This window comes from Mobula birostris, unplaced genomic scaffold, assembly GCF_030028105.1.
Source record: "Mobula birostris isolate sMobBir1 unplaced genomic scaffold, sMobBir1.hap1 scaffold_1640, whole genome shotgun sequence".
NCBI lineage: Eukaryota > Metazoa > Chordata > Chondrichthyes > Myliobatiformes > Myliobatidae > Mobula > Mobula birostris.
Window position 1 is genome coordinate 44572 of NW_027274683.1, and position 14548 is coordinate 59119.

The 14548-nt window shown below is 46.4% G+C and overlaps 1 protein-coding gene across 2 annotated transcripts in view; it reads right to left on the reverse strand.

The window, feature by feature from the left end:
- LOC140192549 (insulin receptor substrate 1-B-like) overlaps window positions 1-13157 on the reverse strand; it is a 42917-nt gene extending 29760 nt beyond the window's left edge. Inside the window, exons 1-2 of one of the 2 annotated variants that reach the window (XM_072250114.1) lie at window positions 13066-13157; window positions 10866-11195 (exon numbers count right to left, since the gene is read on the reverse strand). In XM_072250114.1, coding sequence (XP_072106215.1) covers window positions 10866-11195; window positions 13066-13069 — 334 coding nt within the window. In that variant the 5' untranslated portion in view covers window positions 13070-13157. Of the gene's footprint in view, window positions 1-10865; window positions 11621-13065 lie in introns of those variants that run through there. The other variant, XM_072250113.1, reaches the window with a different exon arrangement.
- Between the last annotated feature and the right edge of the window lie 1391 nt (window positions 13158-14548).

Sequence of the window (14548 nt, forward strand, 5' to 3'; positions counted from 1 at the left end):
GTAGCCTCTTCTCAGTTTTTAAAATCACTCTTGTCACTTGCTGAACTGGATCGAGACAGCTGGCTTCAGCCTCCAGACAAAATCTCACCATCTGCCCGAATATCCTGTCGCACTGATTTCTCCCGCTACTGTATTGTGTCTGGTTGGTGAGTGGAACAGAGGAGTGATATTCAGGTGAATTCAGCCAGGCACAAAGATTTCACAGTTGCTTTGTCAGTGTAATGTGGGCAGGTGGGGAGAGGCTACTTGGATACTTCCTGCACAAATCCAACAGCACACTTAAAAGCTCTTCGTAATGTTTTGAAATTCTAAAATCAGAAAGTGATTCAGAATCAGAATCAGGTTTAATATCACCAGCATATGTCGTGAAATTTGCTGTCTTTGCAGCAGCTGTACAATGAAATACATAATAATAGAGGGAAAAAACGGTGAATTACAGTGAGTACATATATGTATGTGTGTGTGTAATTAAATCATTAAATTATATTAGTGCAAAAATAGAAATAAAAAAGTAGTGAGGTTGTGTTCATGGTTTCAATGTCCATTCAGAAATCGGATGGCAGAGGGGAAGAAGCTATTTCTGAATCGCTGAGTGTGTGCCTTTAGGCTTCTGTATCTCCTACCTGATGGTAACAATGAAAACGAGGCATGAGCTGGGTGATGGGGGTCCCTTAATGATGGACATTGTTTTCTGAGACATCACTCCTTGAAGGTGTCCTGGATACTACGGAGGATAGTGCCCATGATGGAACTGACTGAGTTTACAACTCTTTGCAGCTTACTTCAATCCTGTGCAGTGAACCCTCCCCCCACCATACCAGACAGTGATGCAGCCAGTTAGAATGCTCTCCACCATACATCTGTACAATATTGCGAGTATTTTCGATGACATACCAAATCTCCTCAAACTCCTAATGAAATATAGCCGCTGTCTTGCCTTCTTTGTAGCTGCATCAATATGTTGGGTCCAGGTTAGGTCCTCAGAGATATTCACAGATATTAATGTGTCCTCTTCCTTTCCTTCCTACCATCCATCTTCCACTATCTGGAGACTCAGCCAGCTCCATCACAAGCACAAACCTTTCCAGTGAAGGTCACCTTCAACAGGCAGCCTTCATCACTAGAGACCCTTACCATCCAGGTCATGCTCTCTTCTCATGACTGCGAACAGGGAGAAGGTTCAGGAGCACAAAGGCGTACACATAATGTTTTAAGAACAGCTCCTTCCCCACTGCCATCAGAATTCTGAATGGACATTGAATCTGAAAACACTATCTCACTATTTTTGCTTTCTTGCACTATTTTTCATATATCTCTTATTGTAACTTACAGGAATGTTTATGTCTCACACCATACAAATTTCACGACATTTGCCAGTGATTCTCTTCCAAGAGGACCACAACCTTGTTGAAGGGTTTGGAGGCTTACGTGCCTTAATGACCTAGAGAACTATACTGCCTGCAGTCAGGGCTTTATGCTTTGGCTCTTGGTAGGGTCACCCATGCTAAACAGGCCAAAACGTAGAGGCCAGACTAAGAGTGACCCAACAGTTCTCCAGGTTTGGGGTTCAGCTGAGGGCTAACAACCCTGACTGGTCAAACAAAATTGTTACAGAAACAGCAAGGAAGAATCCTTCTACATCTGATGTGATGGTATTCCTGAGTCTCCATCCAGGACTTGCGAAACTGACCGTAGTGAAAACCATGAGGAAGCTGCTCACACAATGAAGGAAGCCCTGAACACCACCAGAGATGAAGGATATTCACTGATGCCCTAAACACCCGTGGAGTAACAGGCAGTAAATAAGTAGGTCAGTCAGTGATTCTGATTCTCAAGAAAACACTTGAATTTCTGTCATAAATCAGTAGAACAGTCACGGAGTGGGGGTCTCAGAATAAGGCTGCTGCTTTCCTAATGAATAGATCTGTTGTCTTAATCTTTTAAAGATATTTTATTCTATCCTTCCTTAGAGCTAATGTACAATTTATGTGAACACTGTAATTTTAAAAAATACTCTGCCCCTCCAGATTACTCCTCCTACTTTTTGAACTATAGGCTGCAGGCAACACCATGCATATTGGTAACTATTGTTAACTCTGTACATATCATTAAACAGTCCAAGCTTAGATGCAAAAGAAAACTCCCGCTGCACTGTCCCATCCCTCAGGACAAGACACAAAGTAAAGTTCCCTCTGTGTAGCTACACATTCCCAATGCAGCAGCAGGAGAAGTCCGATGGAGAATAAAGCTTCCTCTCTATACTGTCCTGTTACACACTCCAAAAGGCAGGAACAGCATCAGTTACAGATTGAGTCTCTCTCTGTACTCACAGAGCAGACACAGCACGAGTTAGATGCAGAGTGAAACTCCCTCTATACTGTACAATCATACACTCCAGGACAGCGACAGCACGGGTTAGATACAGAATGAACCACCTTCCAAACTGTCCCATCACACACTCCCAGGTCAGAGACAGTATGGATTAGATGCAGAGTGAAACTCCATATACACTGTCCCATTACATGGATAGTATATCACAATAGCACATCAATTCCTCCTATCTCCAGTGCTGAGCTTTTAGTCCAAAAGCAGCACTTACAACCTGCAGACAGAATGCAGATGAGTTGGCATGGAGACACTGACACCCATAAGAAACCAGTCAATACAAGCTTGTACCAGGCAGAGACAGGATCAATATCCAACTGCACAGCCTCAAAGATCAATCAATCAATCAGTTAGCGACAACATTCTCTGACTTATACAAAAAGCAACGAAATCAGAAATCAAGTTTGCCACATGGAAACAAGTGAGGGAGAAAATGAAATGAACTTTTAAAAAATGCATCAGAGAATGGTCAAATACATAAACAGCTATTTACAACATCAAAAGTCCATTCAAGTCAATGGACTGTTGTTCATTTCAGCCAAACACCACATCTTTCTGTTCATGTGTCATTAACTTCTCACTTCCCCTGAAGGCACCCACGCCACCTGCAGCAATGATTTGGGAGCAAGCACCCTATTTCCACCGATCTCTGGTTCAGGATGTTACATTACAATTATACGGAGCACTGGTGCAAATGTATCTGGAGTGTGAAGCACAATTTTAATCTCTTTATTGAAAAAATTGAGACCCTTGCTAAAGAGGGGACATGGAGAAGGTTCACCAGTCTGGTTCTCGAGATTGGTAGTCTATCATATCAGGAGCAGTTAAATAGCATCTATTCTCGAGGGTTTAGCAGAGTACAAAATCTCATTAAAATATAAAAAGTATTATTGGGGGCCAAACAGGGATAATTTTCAGAAAGAAATTGGAATTGCAGGAATCTAGAACAAACAAAATAAAGAACTACTGGAGGACCTTAACAGATCTGAAACATTAACAAGAGAAAATCTGCAGATGCTGGAAATCCAAACAACACACCCAAAATGCTGGAGGAACTCAGCAGGCCAGGCAGCATCTATGGAAAAGAGTACAGTTGGCGTTTCAGGCCAAGACCCTTCAGCAGGACTGGAGAAAAAAATTTGAGTAGATTTAAAAGGTAGGGGGAGGGGAGGGAAAAACACAAGGTGATAGGTGAAAATGGGTGGGGGAGGGGTGAAGTAAAGAGCCGGGAAGTTGATTGGTGGAAAAGATACAGGGCTGGAGAAGGGGGAATCTAATAAGAGAGGACAGAAAGCCATGGAAGAAAGAAAAGGGGGAAGAAGCACCAGAGGGAGACAATGGGCAGGCAAGGAGATAACGTGAGAGAGGGCAAAGGGGATGGTGAATGGTGAAGAATTGGGGGGGGGGTGATGAGAGGAGGTGGCATTACAGGAGTTTGAGAAATCAATGTCATGCCATCAAGTTGGAGGCTGCCCAGACAAAATATAAGGTGTTGCTCCTCCAACCTGAGTGTGGACTCATCACGACAGTAGAGGCCATGGATTGACATATCAGAATGGGAATGAGAATTCCTCATTCTCCAGCCCTGTATCTCTTTTACCAATCAACTTTACAACTCTTTACTTCACCCCTCCCTTCCCAGTTTCACCTATCAACTTGTGTTTCTTCCTCCCAAACCCCAAACTTTTAAATCTACTCATCTTTTTTTCTCCAGTCCTGCTGAAGGATCTGGGTCCGAAATGTTGACTGTACTCTTTTTCATAGATCTGAAACATCAACTCTCTGTTTCCTTCCACAGATGTTACATGAGCTACTGAGGTCTTCCAGCAGGCTATAGGGTGAATTTTCCCTGGCTGAGGGTCCTAGAAAAAGACCACTTACGACGGAGCTGGTGAGAAATTCTTTGGTTCATTGAAATCCTACATCCCAGACAACTGTAGGTGTCCAGTCATTGCACTAAAAGATAGCAGACATCAAGATATTAGAGCAGGGGTTCCCACCCTTTTTTATTCCAATCAGTCTTACCATCAACTGAGGGGTCCATGGACCCCAAGTTGGGAACCCCTGCAATTGAGGGATACAAGCACTGAGTAGGAAATCAGAGTAGAGGTGGAAGATCATCTAGAGTTTTGCTGATTGATAGACCAGCCTTGAGAAGTTGAATTGTCTATTTCTGGTTGTATTGATGTTTTGCTCTTAGATTCCCTTTTCCTTTATTAATGACTACTGTACATCCTTGATCCATATTTGTACAATCATATATGAACTATCCTTCACCCTAAGGACACTTTTAAGTTGCTACTTTGCCTTCCCTTTTCAATTTTCCATTTGGCAGTGGACAGGCTCAGAGACTTGAATGCCTTGGGTGGTGTGGACAGGGATACTTAATTGGGCTTTGTGCATGGTAGGTCGTCTCTCACCAATCTTGTAGAGTTTTTCAAGGAGGTTTCCATGAAAGTTGATGAAGGAAAGGCCGTGGATGTTGTGTACAATATAAGGATTTTTACAAGGCATTTAACAAGGTCTCTCATGGGAAGCTGGTCAAGCTGGCATTCAGAATATTGTGCTAAATTGGACTTGACATTGGATTTACAGTGGTAGGAGACGCCTCTCTGACTGGAGACGTAACTAGTGCAGTGCTGCAGGGATCACTGCCGAGTCCATTGTGGTTTGTCATCTATATCAATGATTTGGATGATAATATGGTTAACTGGATCAGCAAATTTGCAAGTGACACCAAGACTGAGGGTGCAGTGGGCAGTGAGGAAGACTGTCACGGCTTGCAGTAGAATCTACACCAGTTGGGAAAAAGGGCTGAAAAATACCAGATGAAATTTAATGCAGACAGGTGCAAGGTGGTGCATTTTAGGAGGACAAACCACAGTAGGACGTACACAGTGAATGTGATAGAACAAAAGGATCTGGGAATGCAGGTCCACAATTTCTTGAAAGTAGTGTCACAGTTAGATAAGGTCATAAAGAAAGCTTTTGGTTCATTGGCCTTCATAAATCAAAATACTGAGTACAGGAGACGGATGTTATGTTGAAGTTGGATAAGACATTGCTGCAGCCTAATTTGTAGTATTGTGCGAAGTTTTGGTCACCTTCCTATCGGAAACATGTAAACAAGATTGAAAGAGTACAGAGAAAATTTACAAGGATGTTGCTGGGTCTGGAGGGCCTGAGTTATATGGAAAGATTGAATAGGTTAGGACTTTATTCCTTGGAACGTAAAAGATTGAGAGAAGATTTGATAGACATATACAGAAGTATGAGGTGTATAGATAGACTAAATGCAAGCAGGCTTTAATCATTGAGGTTGGGTGAAACAAGAACTAGAGGTCAATAGTTAAGTGTGAAAGGTGAAATGTTAAAGGGGAACCTGAGGAGGAACTACTTCAATCAGAGGATGGTACGAGTGTGGATCAAAAGGCCAGCGTAAATAGTGGATGCAGGTTTGATTTCAACACTTAAGAGAAATTTAGAGAGGTACCTGGATGGGAAGGGTATGAAGCGCCCTGGTCCAGGTGCGGGTTGATGGTACTAGACAGAATAATAGTTTGTCACTGAATAAATGGGCTGAAGGACCGGTTTCTGTGCTGTAGTGATCTATGACTGTATCATTAGAATGCAGGCCACTAGCCAGCATTTAAATCAACAGCAGAGACTTTGATTGATTTAGTTATAAAAAAACAAGCAGGGTCTGATATGAACCAAGCCCAAGGACTTGTATTTTCGTCAAAGCCAACCGGATCAGAACACGAAACACATGGTCAAGTTTCATCAGGCTTGGGTTGGGTAACACCTGACAGCTGGCCTAGTTGTGTCTACGCTGGTTAAGGAATTAGAGAAACGCCAGTAGTCTGGTAACCGATTGTTTGGAAATCCTTGACGCTTCAGCATCTGGTTACCAGGTCCTCTTTCAAAATCACCCTCTAAATTTGCCAGGGTCCTGTGTCCTGGGTTCACGTTAAACTCACCAAGTCCTGTTTATAGCTCCCTTTAAAAACTCACCAAGAGTCCATTCTCATGCTCCTTTTGATCTCTCTGGAGCTTTGTCGCCTGCCCTACATCTAAACTTTTCTGTACTACTGGGTGACATTTACAAACTGTGAACTGAAAATGTGCTGGAGTATTAAAAGGACTAACGTGGGTGGCGGTGGAGATGTAAGGCATTCATTCCCTCTGCTAGCCTATAGGTCACCCTTGGGCAAGGTGTAGCCCCTGCACAGCCCCCTCATCCCCATCCCGCCCCCATCAGGGTCACCTGAAGTCATGGGAGTAGGGGTAGATGGCCAGATGAGCAGGTGGGGCAGAACACAAGACCTGGCTATGCGACCACTGAGACCAGACAGACAATCTCTGAAGGGTATTGATGATGGCACTGCCCAGAAGGTTGCAATGGCAAACCACTTCTGTAGAAAAAAATTTGTCAAGAACAAACACAGTCATGGAAAGGGCATGATCGGCCACATCATACGACATTGCACATGAACATCCAATATTCCAGAAATTCTGTCAGTCCAACATAAATGCTCTGAGTTACCAGATACCTCATCCTGCAGTTACATATGAAAGTCATCTGATTTGTTAGAAATATGAGGGAACTAGTGTAACAAATGGTATTGCCCCTATAACATCTTAGCTTGCTTCAGTGATAGTGATGGTCATTGTTACAACAGTTTAACTAAACCCTTTCCACCACACTGCAACAACCTGGCTATTTAGCTCAGGCTTCTGACTGCTGGTTTCGATCTTAGACCATAAGACATAGGAGCAGATTAAGGCCATTCAGCCCATCGAGCATGCCTGATTTATTATCACGCTCAACCCCATTCTCCTGTCTTCTGCCCTTAACCTTTGACACCCTGACAAATCAAAACCCTTTCAACCTCCACTTTAAACATACCCAATGATTCCACAGATTCACCGCTCTCTGGCTAAAGAAATTCTTCTTTAATGGTTGGATATACAGTCTTAGATGTTTAATATATCAATGTTTCACATCGCCAACCTTGAAGGGGGGCAGTTGCAGAATTAAAAAGTTCCCTAAAGTGTTGTCTACAGCATCCCTTAAACTAAACTTATTTTGGAAGAGAATAAACGAGTTTTTATTGTGTTTCCTGCTAAGCAAGATATGAAGGGACCTTCTTCACCCAGAGAGGTGAATACCTGGAAGACAGTGGTTGAAGCAGAGTCGGTAACAGCATTCTGGAGATGCTGGAAATCTTGAATAAACACATACAAGCTACTGGAGGATCTCAGCAGGTCAAACAGCGCCCATGGAGGGTAATAAACAGTCAGTGTTTTCAGCCGAGGCCCTTCACTAGCACTTCTTAATAAAGGTCTCAGCCCATAACGTCAACCGTTTATTCCGCTCATAAATACTGTCTGACCTGCTGAGTTCCTTCCAGCCCTTACAGACACGCAGCCCTGTAACCCCTGATTTAATCGGAGCCTAATTCCAGGGCAATTTACAATGACCAATTAACCTACCAACCGGTATGTCTTTGGACTGTGGGAGGAAACCAGAACACCCAGAAGAAACCCACGTAGTCACAGGGAGAACATACAAGCTCCTTTCAAGTAGTAGTGGGAATCGACCCCAGGTCACTGGTACTATAAAGCGTTGTGATAACCACTATACTACCTGGCACACCCCTACAGAGCAGAGCCAAATGACTGAACCAATCTTTGAGGTGTGGGGAGAGACCAAAGCAACTCGAGGAAACCTATACCCGTGTGCTCACAGGGGGAGCTTGCAAACTCTGCACAGGCAGCAATGGATCACAGGATTGAACCTTGGATGTGGGAGGTATGAGGACAAAGCATTAACTGCTGTACTACTACCATCAAACACCCTTCCTTCTACGGCAGGGGTTCCCAATCATCTTTTTGTGCCACAGGTCAATACCATTAAGCAAGGGGTCCCTGGGCCCCAGGTTGGGAACTCCTGATCTATAGAAAAAAAAGAGTCTATCTTTATTCCTTTCATCAGATCTCAGTCCAAAATATCAAACGTTCCTTTCAATAGATGCGGCCTGATCCAAAACTGCAGAGTTTCTCCAGCATTGTGTGTGTGTTCCTCTGGATTTCTAGCATCTGCAGAATCTGTTGTGACGATGTTCCAGTCCCTCATTGCTCAATGCGAACAATCTTGCCCCACACATCTCCTTTAAACACTCATCCCAAACCTTCTACATGTCCTCTAGAATTGACGATTCTGTTCTGGGGAGCTCTCTCTGCCTATCTCCCTCTCTCCTCTCCCCACCTTCTAAATGTCCTCCAGAACTGCCTATCTCACTCTCTCATGGGTTATAACTCTGGTCTCCCCTCCGCTTTGACTGCTGCATGGAAAACAACCCAAGTTTGTCCAGCCACCCCCAAAGCTCATACCCTCTAATCCAGGCAGCATTCTGGTGAACCCTTTCTGCACCCTCTCCAAAGCCTCAACATCCTTCCGATAACAGGATGGCCAGAACTGCACACAATTCTCCAAGTGAGACCTCATAAGTTCTGCACCCTTCCTTCTACAGCAGGGGTACCCAACCTTTTTTCTGCCATCACCAATGCCATTAAGCAAGGGATTTGTGGACCCCAGGTTGGGAACCCCTGCTCTGCAGTATAAAGTAAGATTGTCTCACAAATGTATAAAATGGTACACACAGAGAGGGAGACAAGCTATAAGCTAACGGGAAAAGGACAGAAAGTAAGCAGGGGAGCAGATAAGTGAAAATATTAAACCCAGAACAAAGAGTTTCAGAGGCACAAAGAGACTTGGCAGAATACCAGATGAGGAGGAGGATGAGAGAAAGGGAAAACTGAACCACAGAGGACAAGGTGTACATAACGAGGAGGTTGGTCCTGTGAACGAGGCAGACAGCAGACAGGAAACGGGGTAGTGATGGAGATAGGAAAGATGCGAGCACAGCAGAAACTGAGAAAGGTGTGCGCGTGTGAACAAGACTGAGTGTAGAGATGAGAGGTGGAGAAGGCGGTGTGTGGGTGTGTAGGAAGGAGATAGAGAAGACAGGGAAAGTGAGGACAGATGGGAGGGAGGGTCGTTGGGAATTAGCAGTGGTGCAAGTATGATGGGGGATGGAGAAAATGGGAGGCGGAAAGGAAGGTAGTGTGAGAGGGAGAAGGAGGGAGTAAATGGGGAAACTCGTCGAGAGGAAGGGAGGAGAGGGTTGGGAATGGGGAGACAGGAGGGGAGAAAGAAGGTGGTGAGGAGAGGGTGAAGGAGGAAGGAAGGAGAGGGAAGGAAGAGGAAAGTAGTGTGGCAGGGGAGGGGGATATTGGAAGGGACAGGGAAGCTGAGAGGGGAGAGGGAGATTGAAGAGGTGAGGCATGAGTCATGGAGGGGAAGAGGGGAGATGGGAATGGAAGACATGCAAGTATGGAATAAAGATGCAAGGAAGAGAAGGCAGGTGTGACGGATGGAGGTGGAGGGAGGGAGAGAGTGCGAGGGAGTGAGGGAGTGATGGAGGAAGGGAAGGTGCACGGGAGTGATGGAGGGAAGGTGGGTGCGGGGGGAAACAGGATGGAGGATGCAAGGAAGTGATGGAGGGAGGGTGGGTGCAAGGGAGAGACAGACGGAGTGATGGATGGAGGGAAGGTGCGAGTCATGGAGGGAGGGAGGGTGTGAGGGAGTGATGGACAACAGAGTGACAAAGATGTGAAGGACAGAGGTACCGAGTAACAAAGGTGTGAGGGACAAAGGTTAGTAGACGGAGGGATGATTTTTGAGTGCTGGAGGAAAGATTTGAGGGACAGAAGGACGGAGTGATGAAGGTGTGAGGAACGTTGGGATGGAGTAATGAATGTGTGAGGAATAAACGAACGGGAGTGACGAAGGTGTGAGTGATGGTGGAACAGAGCAATGAAGGTGTGAGGGATGGAGGGATGAAGGTATGAGGGTCACAGCGAAGGTTTGAGGGACGAAGTAATGACAGAGGAAAGGCGTTGTGAGAGTTTGATCAATGGAGGGGCAGTGTGATGAGGGGCGGAGGCGTGAGGGGAGCAGAGGGACAGAGCATGAAGTTGCAAGGGACAGAGGGACGGAATGATAAAGGTCTGAGCGATGAAGTGACAAATTTGTGAAGGACGGAGGGACGGAGGATGATGGTGCGAGGGAAGGAGGGCCGGGGGATGCGAGGGATCGGGGGTTCAAGGTACTGGGGTGGGGGAGGCGCGGGGACGGAGGGGGATGAAGGCGTGAGAGTCGAAGGGGATGTTTGAAAGACGCAGTAATGAGGGAGGCAATGAGTTACGAGGGTTTGTGTAACGATGACATTTTGAGATTTATGAGGGTTTGAGGGACGGAGGAAATGAGAGTTTGAGTGAATGATGAAGTTCGCACCGAAGTGCGCGGGAGCGGCGGAAAGATTCACGGTGCGCGGCTGTGGTGAGGCGGTGGGGGGCGTGCCGGCGCCTGACGGGCCGAAGCGTCGCGCTGATTTTTCTTTTTTGAACCGTACCTGGGGCCAGCAGCTCGACGATGGCCTGGTACCAGCTATCCTGCTCCTGCGGGCTGTCGGCCGCCACGGAGAAGCACTCGTCGCGGGTGTAGATGGCCAGCAGGTACTTGCTGCGGGAGTCGGCGCGCTTGTTGACGTTGAAGCAGCTGTGAAGCGGCAGCGCGCGCTTCGGACCCGCGCCCCCGCGTCGGAACTTCTTCTCGCTCTCGTAGTACTCGAGCCGGGCCGCGCCGCGCTCGCTCGCCGCCCGCAGCACGAAGTACCTGCGGTGCAGGCTCTTGCACTTGCGGAGATTCCCGCACTTCCTCACGTCGCCGTCCAGGCAATCCTCTGCAGGGTTCGCCATTGCAAAAAAATATATCACATGCAAAAATAAAAAATCAGTCCTTCTCCCGCCCCGTGTCCCGATTTCTCCTTCACATTCCTCGCTCTGCTTGCCTCTTGGTTTTGCTCCCGATTAATTTGTGCGCACGACACACCCACCCCGTACTGCAAATAAAACTTTGCAATAATGTTTTTTTCTCTCTCTAAATCGCTGTCCCTCGCCACCTCCCCACACAAACGATCTGCCACCCTGCTCCTGGTTTGCTGTTAATTTCTGAAGAAGCGCCTCTGACCGGTCCGTTTGCAGATTTATACACATACAGACTATATTTCGGGTGCATGTGGATTTTTTTAACTGCTGGGGTAGATTTGCATTTCTAAATAGGGAGCCAGGACCCACAGACACACACATAGAGAGAAAAATAAAGTCTGCGCAACCTGGGTCCTAGCGTCCGCCGTGATACAAAAGAGATACTCTGAAGAACGATCTCTGCGCTCCCAAAAATGCATAGTTCGCTGATTCGGTAACTCTCATATATGGAGGGAGTTCAGCTAACTCACTTTGACTGCCCAGGTACCCTCTAGGCCAGGGGTTACCGACCTTTTTTTTATGCCATGGACCAATACCATTAAACAAGGAGTTCGTGGAAGAGCTCTAGAGATTAAAAGAAACTCTTCTAACTTTTAATGAGAGATTCTCATTAAAACTTGCAAAATTCTGATGAAGCGTAACTGGAGAAAAGCTGTTGATCACATTTCCTCTGGCCAGAACTGCCAGGCCAGCGCCTGGTCCTGCAGAATAGCAATACAAAGCCAAGTCTTTGTAGTTCTCTACCCAAGTCACTGAGTCACTGTTCAAGATGGAGGGTTTTTTTTGGGGGGGGGGCGAATATTTCACGGCTGAGTCAAATGACCACCCGTGAGATTATTGAATGGGAGAGCAGGTACAACGCGCCGAGTGGCCCATTCGAGAATGTGTTGCCCAAGCCCATCACTCCCACTCGTGTGCACTCCCCGCGCCCCACTACTTAGATTCGTTCAGACTCCCCCCTGTATTTTAACTCCCTGCAGCCCGGCAACCGTCTGAGATCGCTGCACCCCTTAAAGGGTTCGCAGACTTTTTAATGCCATGGAGCCGTACCATTAACCGTGGGATCCGTGGATCCCAGGTTGGGAACCCCGATTTAAAGTCTCTCTCTCCCGCACCCCTGCGCATCCACTGCTAATGTTGAACCACCATTGTCGGGATGTTCTCGGCTACCCCACTCCCATTTCTCACACGTTCAACGTTAACATACAGTGAAACGACCGACACAACTCAGGGATGTGCTGGGGGCAGCCCGCAAGTGTCGACACACACTCCGGAGCCACCACAGCGTGTCCACAATATTCAGCGGAACAACACAGAACACAACAAGCAACAAAAGAACAACAGCAAAACAAATCCTGTTTCTCCCTGCTATCTACCCACACGGACAGACAGACACTTACACACACACACAGACACGTGTATACACACACACACACACACACACATGTACAGACAAACATAGACTCTCTCTCTCTCTCTCTCTCATGGATAGTCCCTCCAATTGCAGGACAGACCTCCAGCTCCCAGGCCCTGGAACTATCATTTTGAACCTCTCTTTTCTTTCTCTCTCTCTCTCTCTCTCTCTCTCTCTCACTCACGCACCCACTGTCTCCATTTTTCTTTCTTTCTCTCTCTCTTTCCCGCTGTCATTCCCCCCTTTCCCTCCCTCCCTCTCTTGCTCTCCCCCTCTCTTGCTCTATATCTCCCTCCCCCTCTCTCCCCTCTCTTCCCCTGTATCTCTCTCTCTTTATTTCCCATCACTCTGTAAAGCCAGCAATTGCTCACCCATTGTAGCATCTCACAGGAGCCGAAGAACAGTGCTTAGGACGGATTGCCAGATTGAAGGCACGTGTTGTTGGGGTTGTTGATGCCGTTAGGTGTGCCAGCTAAGAGACAAAGTCAGCCAGCATCTGACCCACTCAGTTCCTCCAGCAGCTTATCTATTTACACAGGTTCCAGCACTGTCGTCACTTTTGTCTCCACCTCTTTGAACTTTGAACTTTGTGTCGGTATTAACCAGGATCCCACCGACAAAGACCTCAATCTGTGATGTGATGAGCTAAGGCTTAAGAGGGAAGTGGACTGTTAATCTTTCAGATCAAGACTCTTAAGTCAAGATGAAGGGTCTCAGTCTGAAATATCAACTGACTATTTCCTTCCACAGATGCTGACTGACCTGCTGAGATCCTCCAGCATTTGGTGTCAGGCTCCCAGCATTTGCAGCCCCTAATGTCTCTACATTGGGTAGTGAGGTGGAGATAAGTCTCTACCAAAGGAGGTGTAAGCCACTCCTTCCCTCCACTAGCCTGTAGGTCACCTGCTTAGCCCCCCACCAACTCCAATCAGTCATGTGAAGCCATGGGAGCAGGCGGTGGATGGTCGTATGAACAGCTGGTGCAGATCACAAATCCTGGTTCTGCGACCACCGACAACAGGCAGACAATCTCTGAAGAGTATTGATAATGGCTGGGGTCACCCGTCTTGTACAGACACTGCCCAGAAGAAGGCAATGGCAAACCACTTCTGTAGAAAATTTTGCCAAGAACAATCATGATCGCCTATGTCAGACAACACGACACAGAATGAATGAACATGTCTCCACAAGGCACTAAACAGACTGGTGACACTGGTGTAGCCAGGCCATCCCATCTCTTAACACAGATCCTAACGACAGGACCTGAGGATTCCTCAGGAACATAGGAGTGAAAGCCATTCAGCCACTCCAACCTACTGCTCCACTGATCATATAAACCCTATGTGTTGCAATAAGCAACCCCATCCCAGATCTGAACTTATCAATTGTTCTCAGTCCCCCCCCCCCAAACCCTCCTATCAGGGAGCGAATCAGGTTAGGTGAGACCAGAACTATAGAACTAGAGGTCATGGGTCATAGGTTAAGGGTGAAAGATGAAATATTCAAGGAGAATCTGAGGGGTAATTTCTTCACTCTCAAGGACCCTTCATCCCATGTTTTCCATATTTATTGCTTATTTTCTCTTTTGGTATTTGCACTTTGCACTTGTGGGTTTTTTTGCACACTGGTTATTTGTGCATCATGTTGGGTGCAGTCTTTCACTGATCTGATTGTGTTTCTTGGATTTACTGTGAATGCCCACAAGAAAATGAGTCTTGGGGTTGTATATGGTGACGTATATGTACTTTGATAATAAATTTAACTTGGACTTTGAGTGTGTGTGTGTGTGTGTGTGTGTGTGTGTGTGTTTATGGAGTCTGCAGATTTCTCCCTGTGACCAAGTAGGTTTCCCCT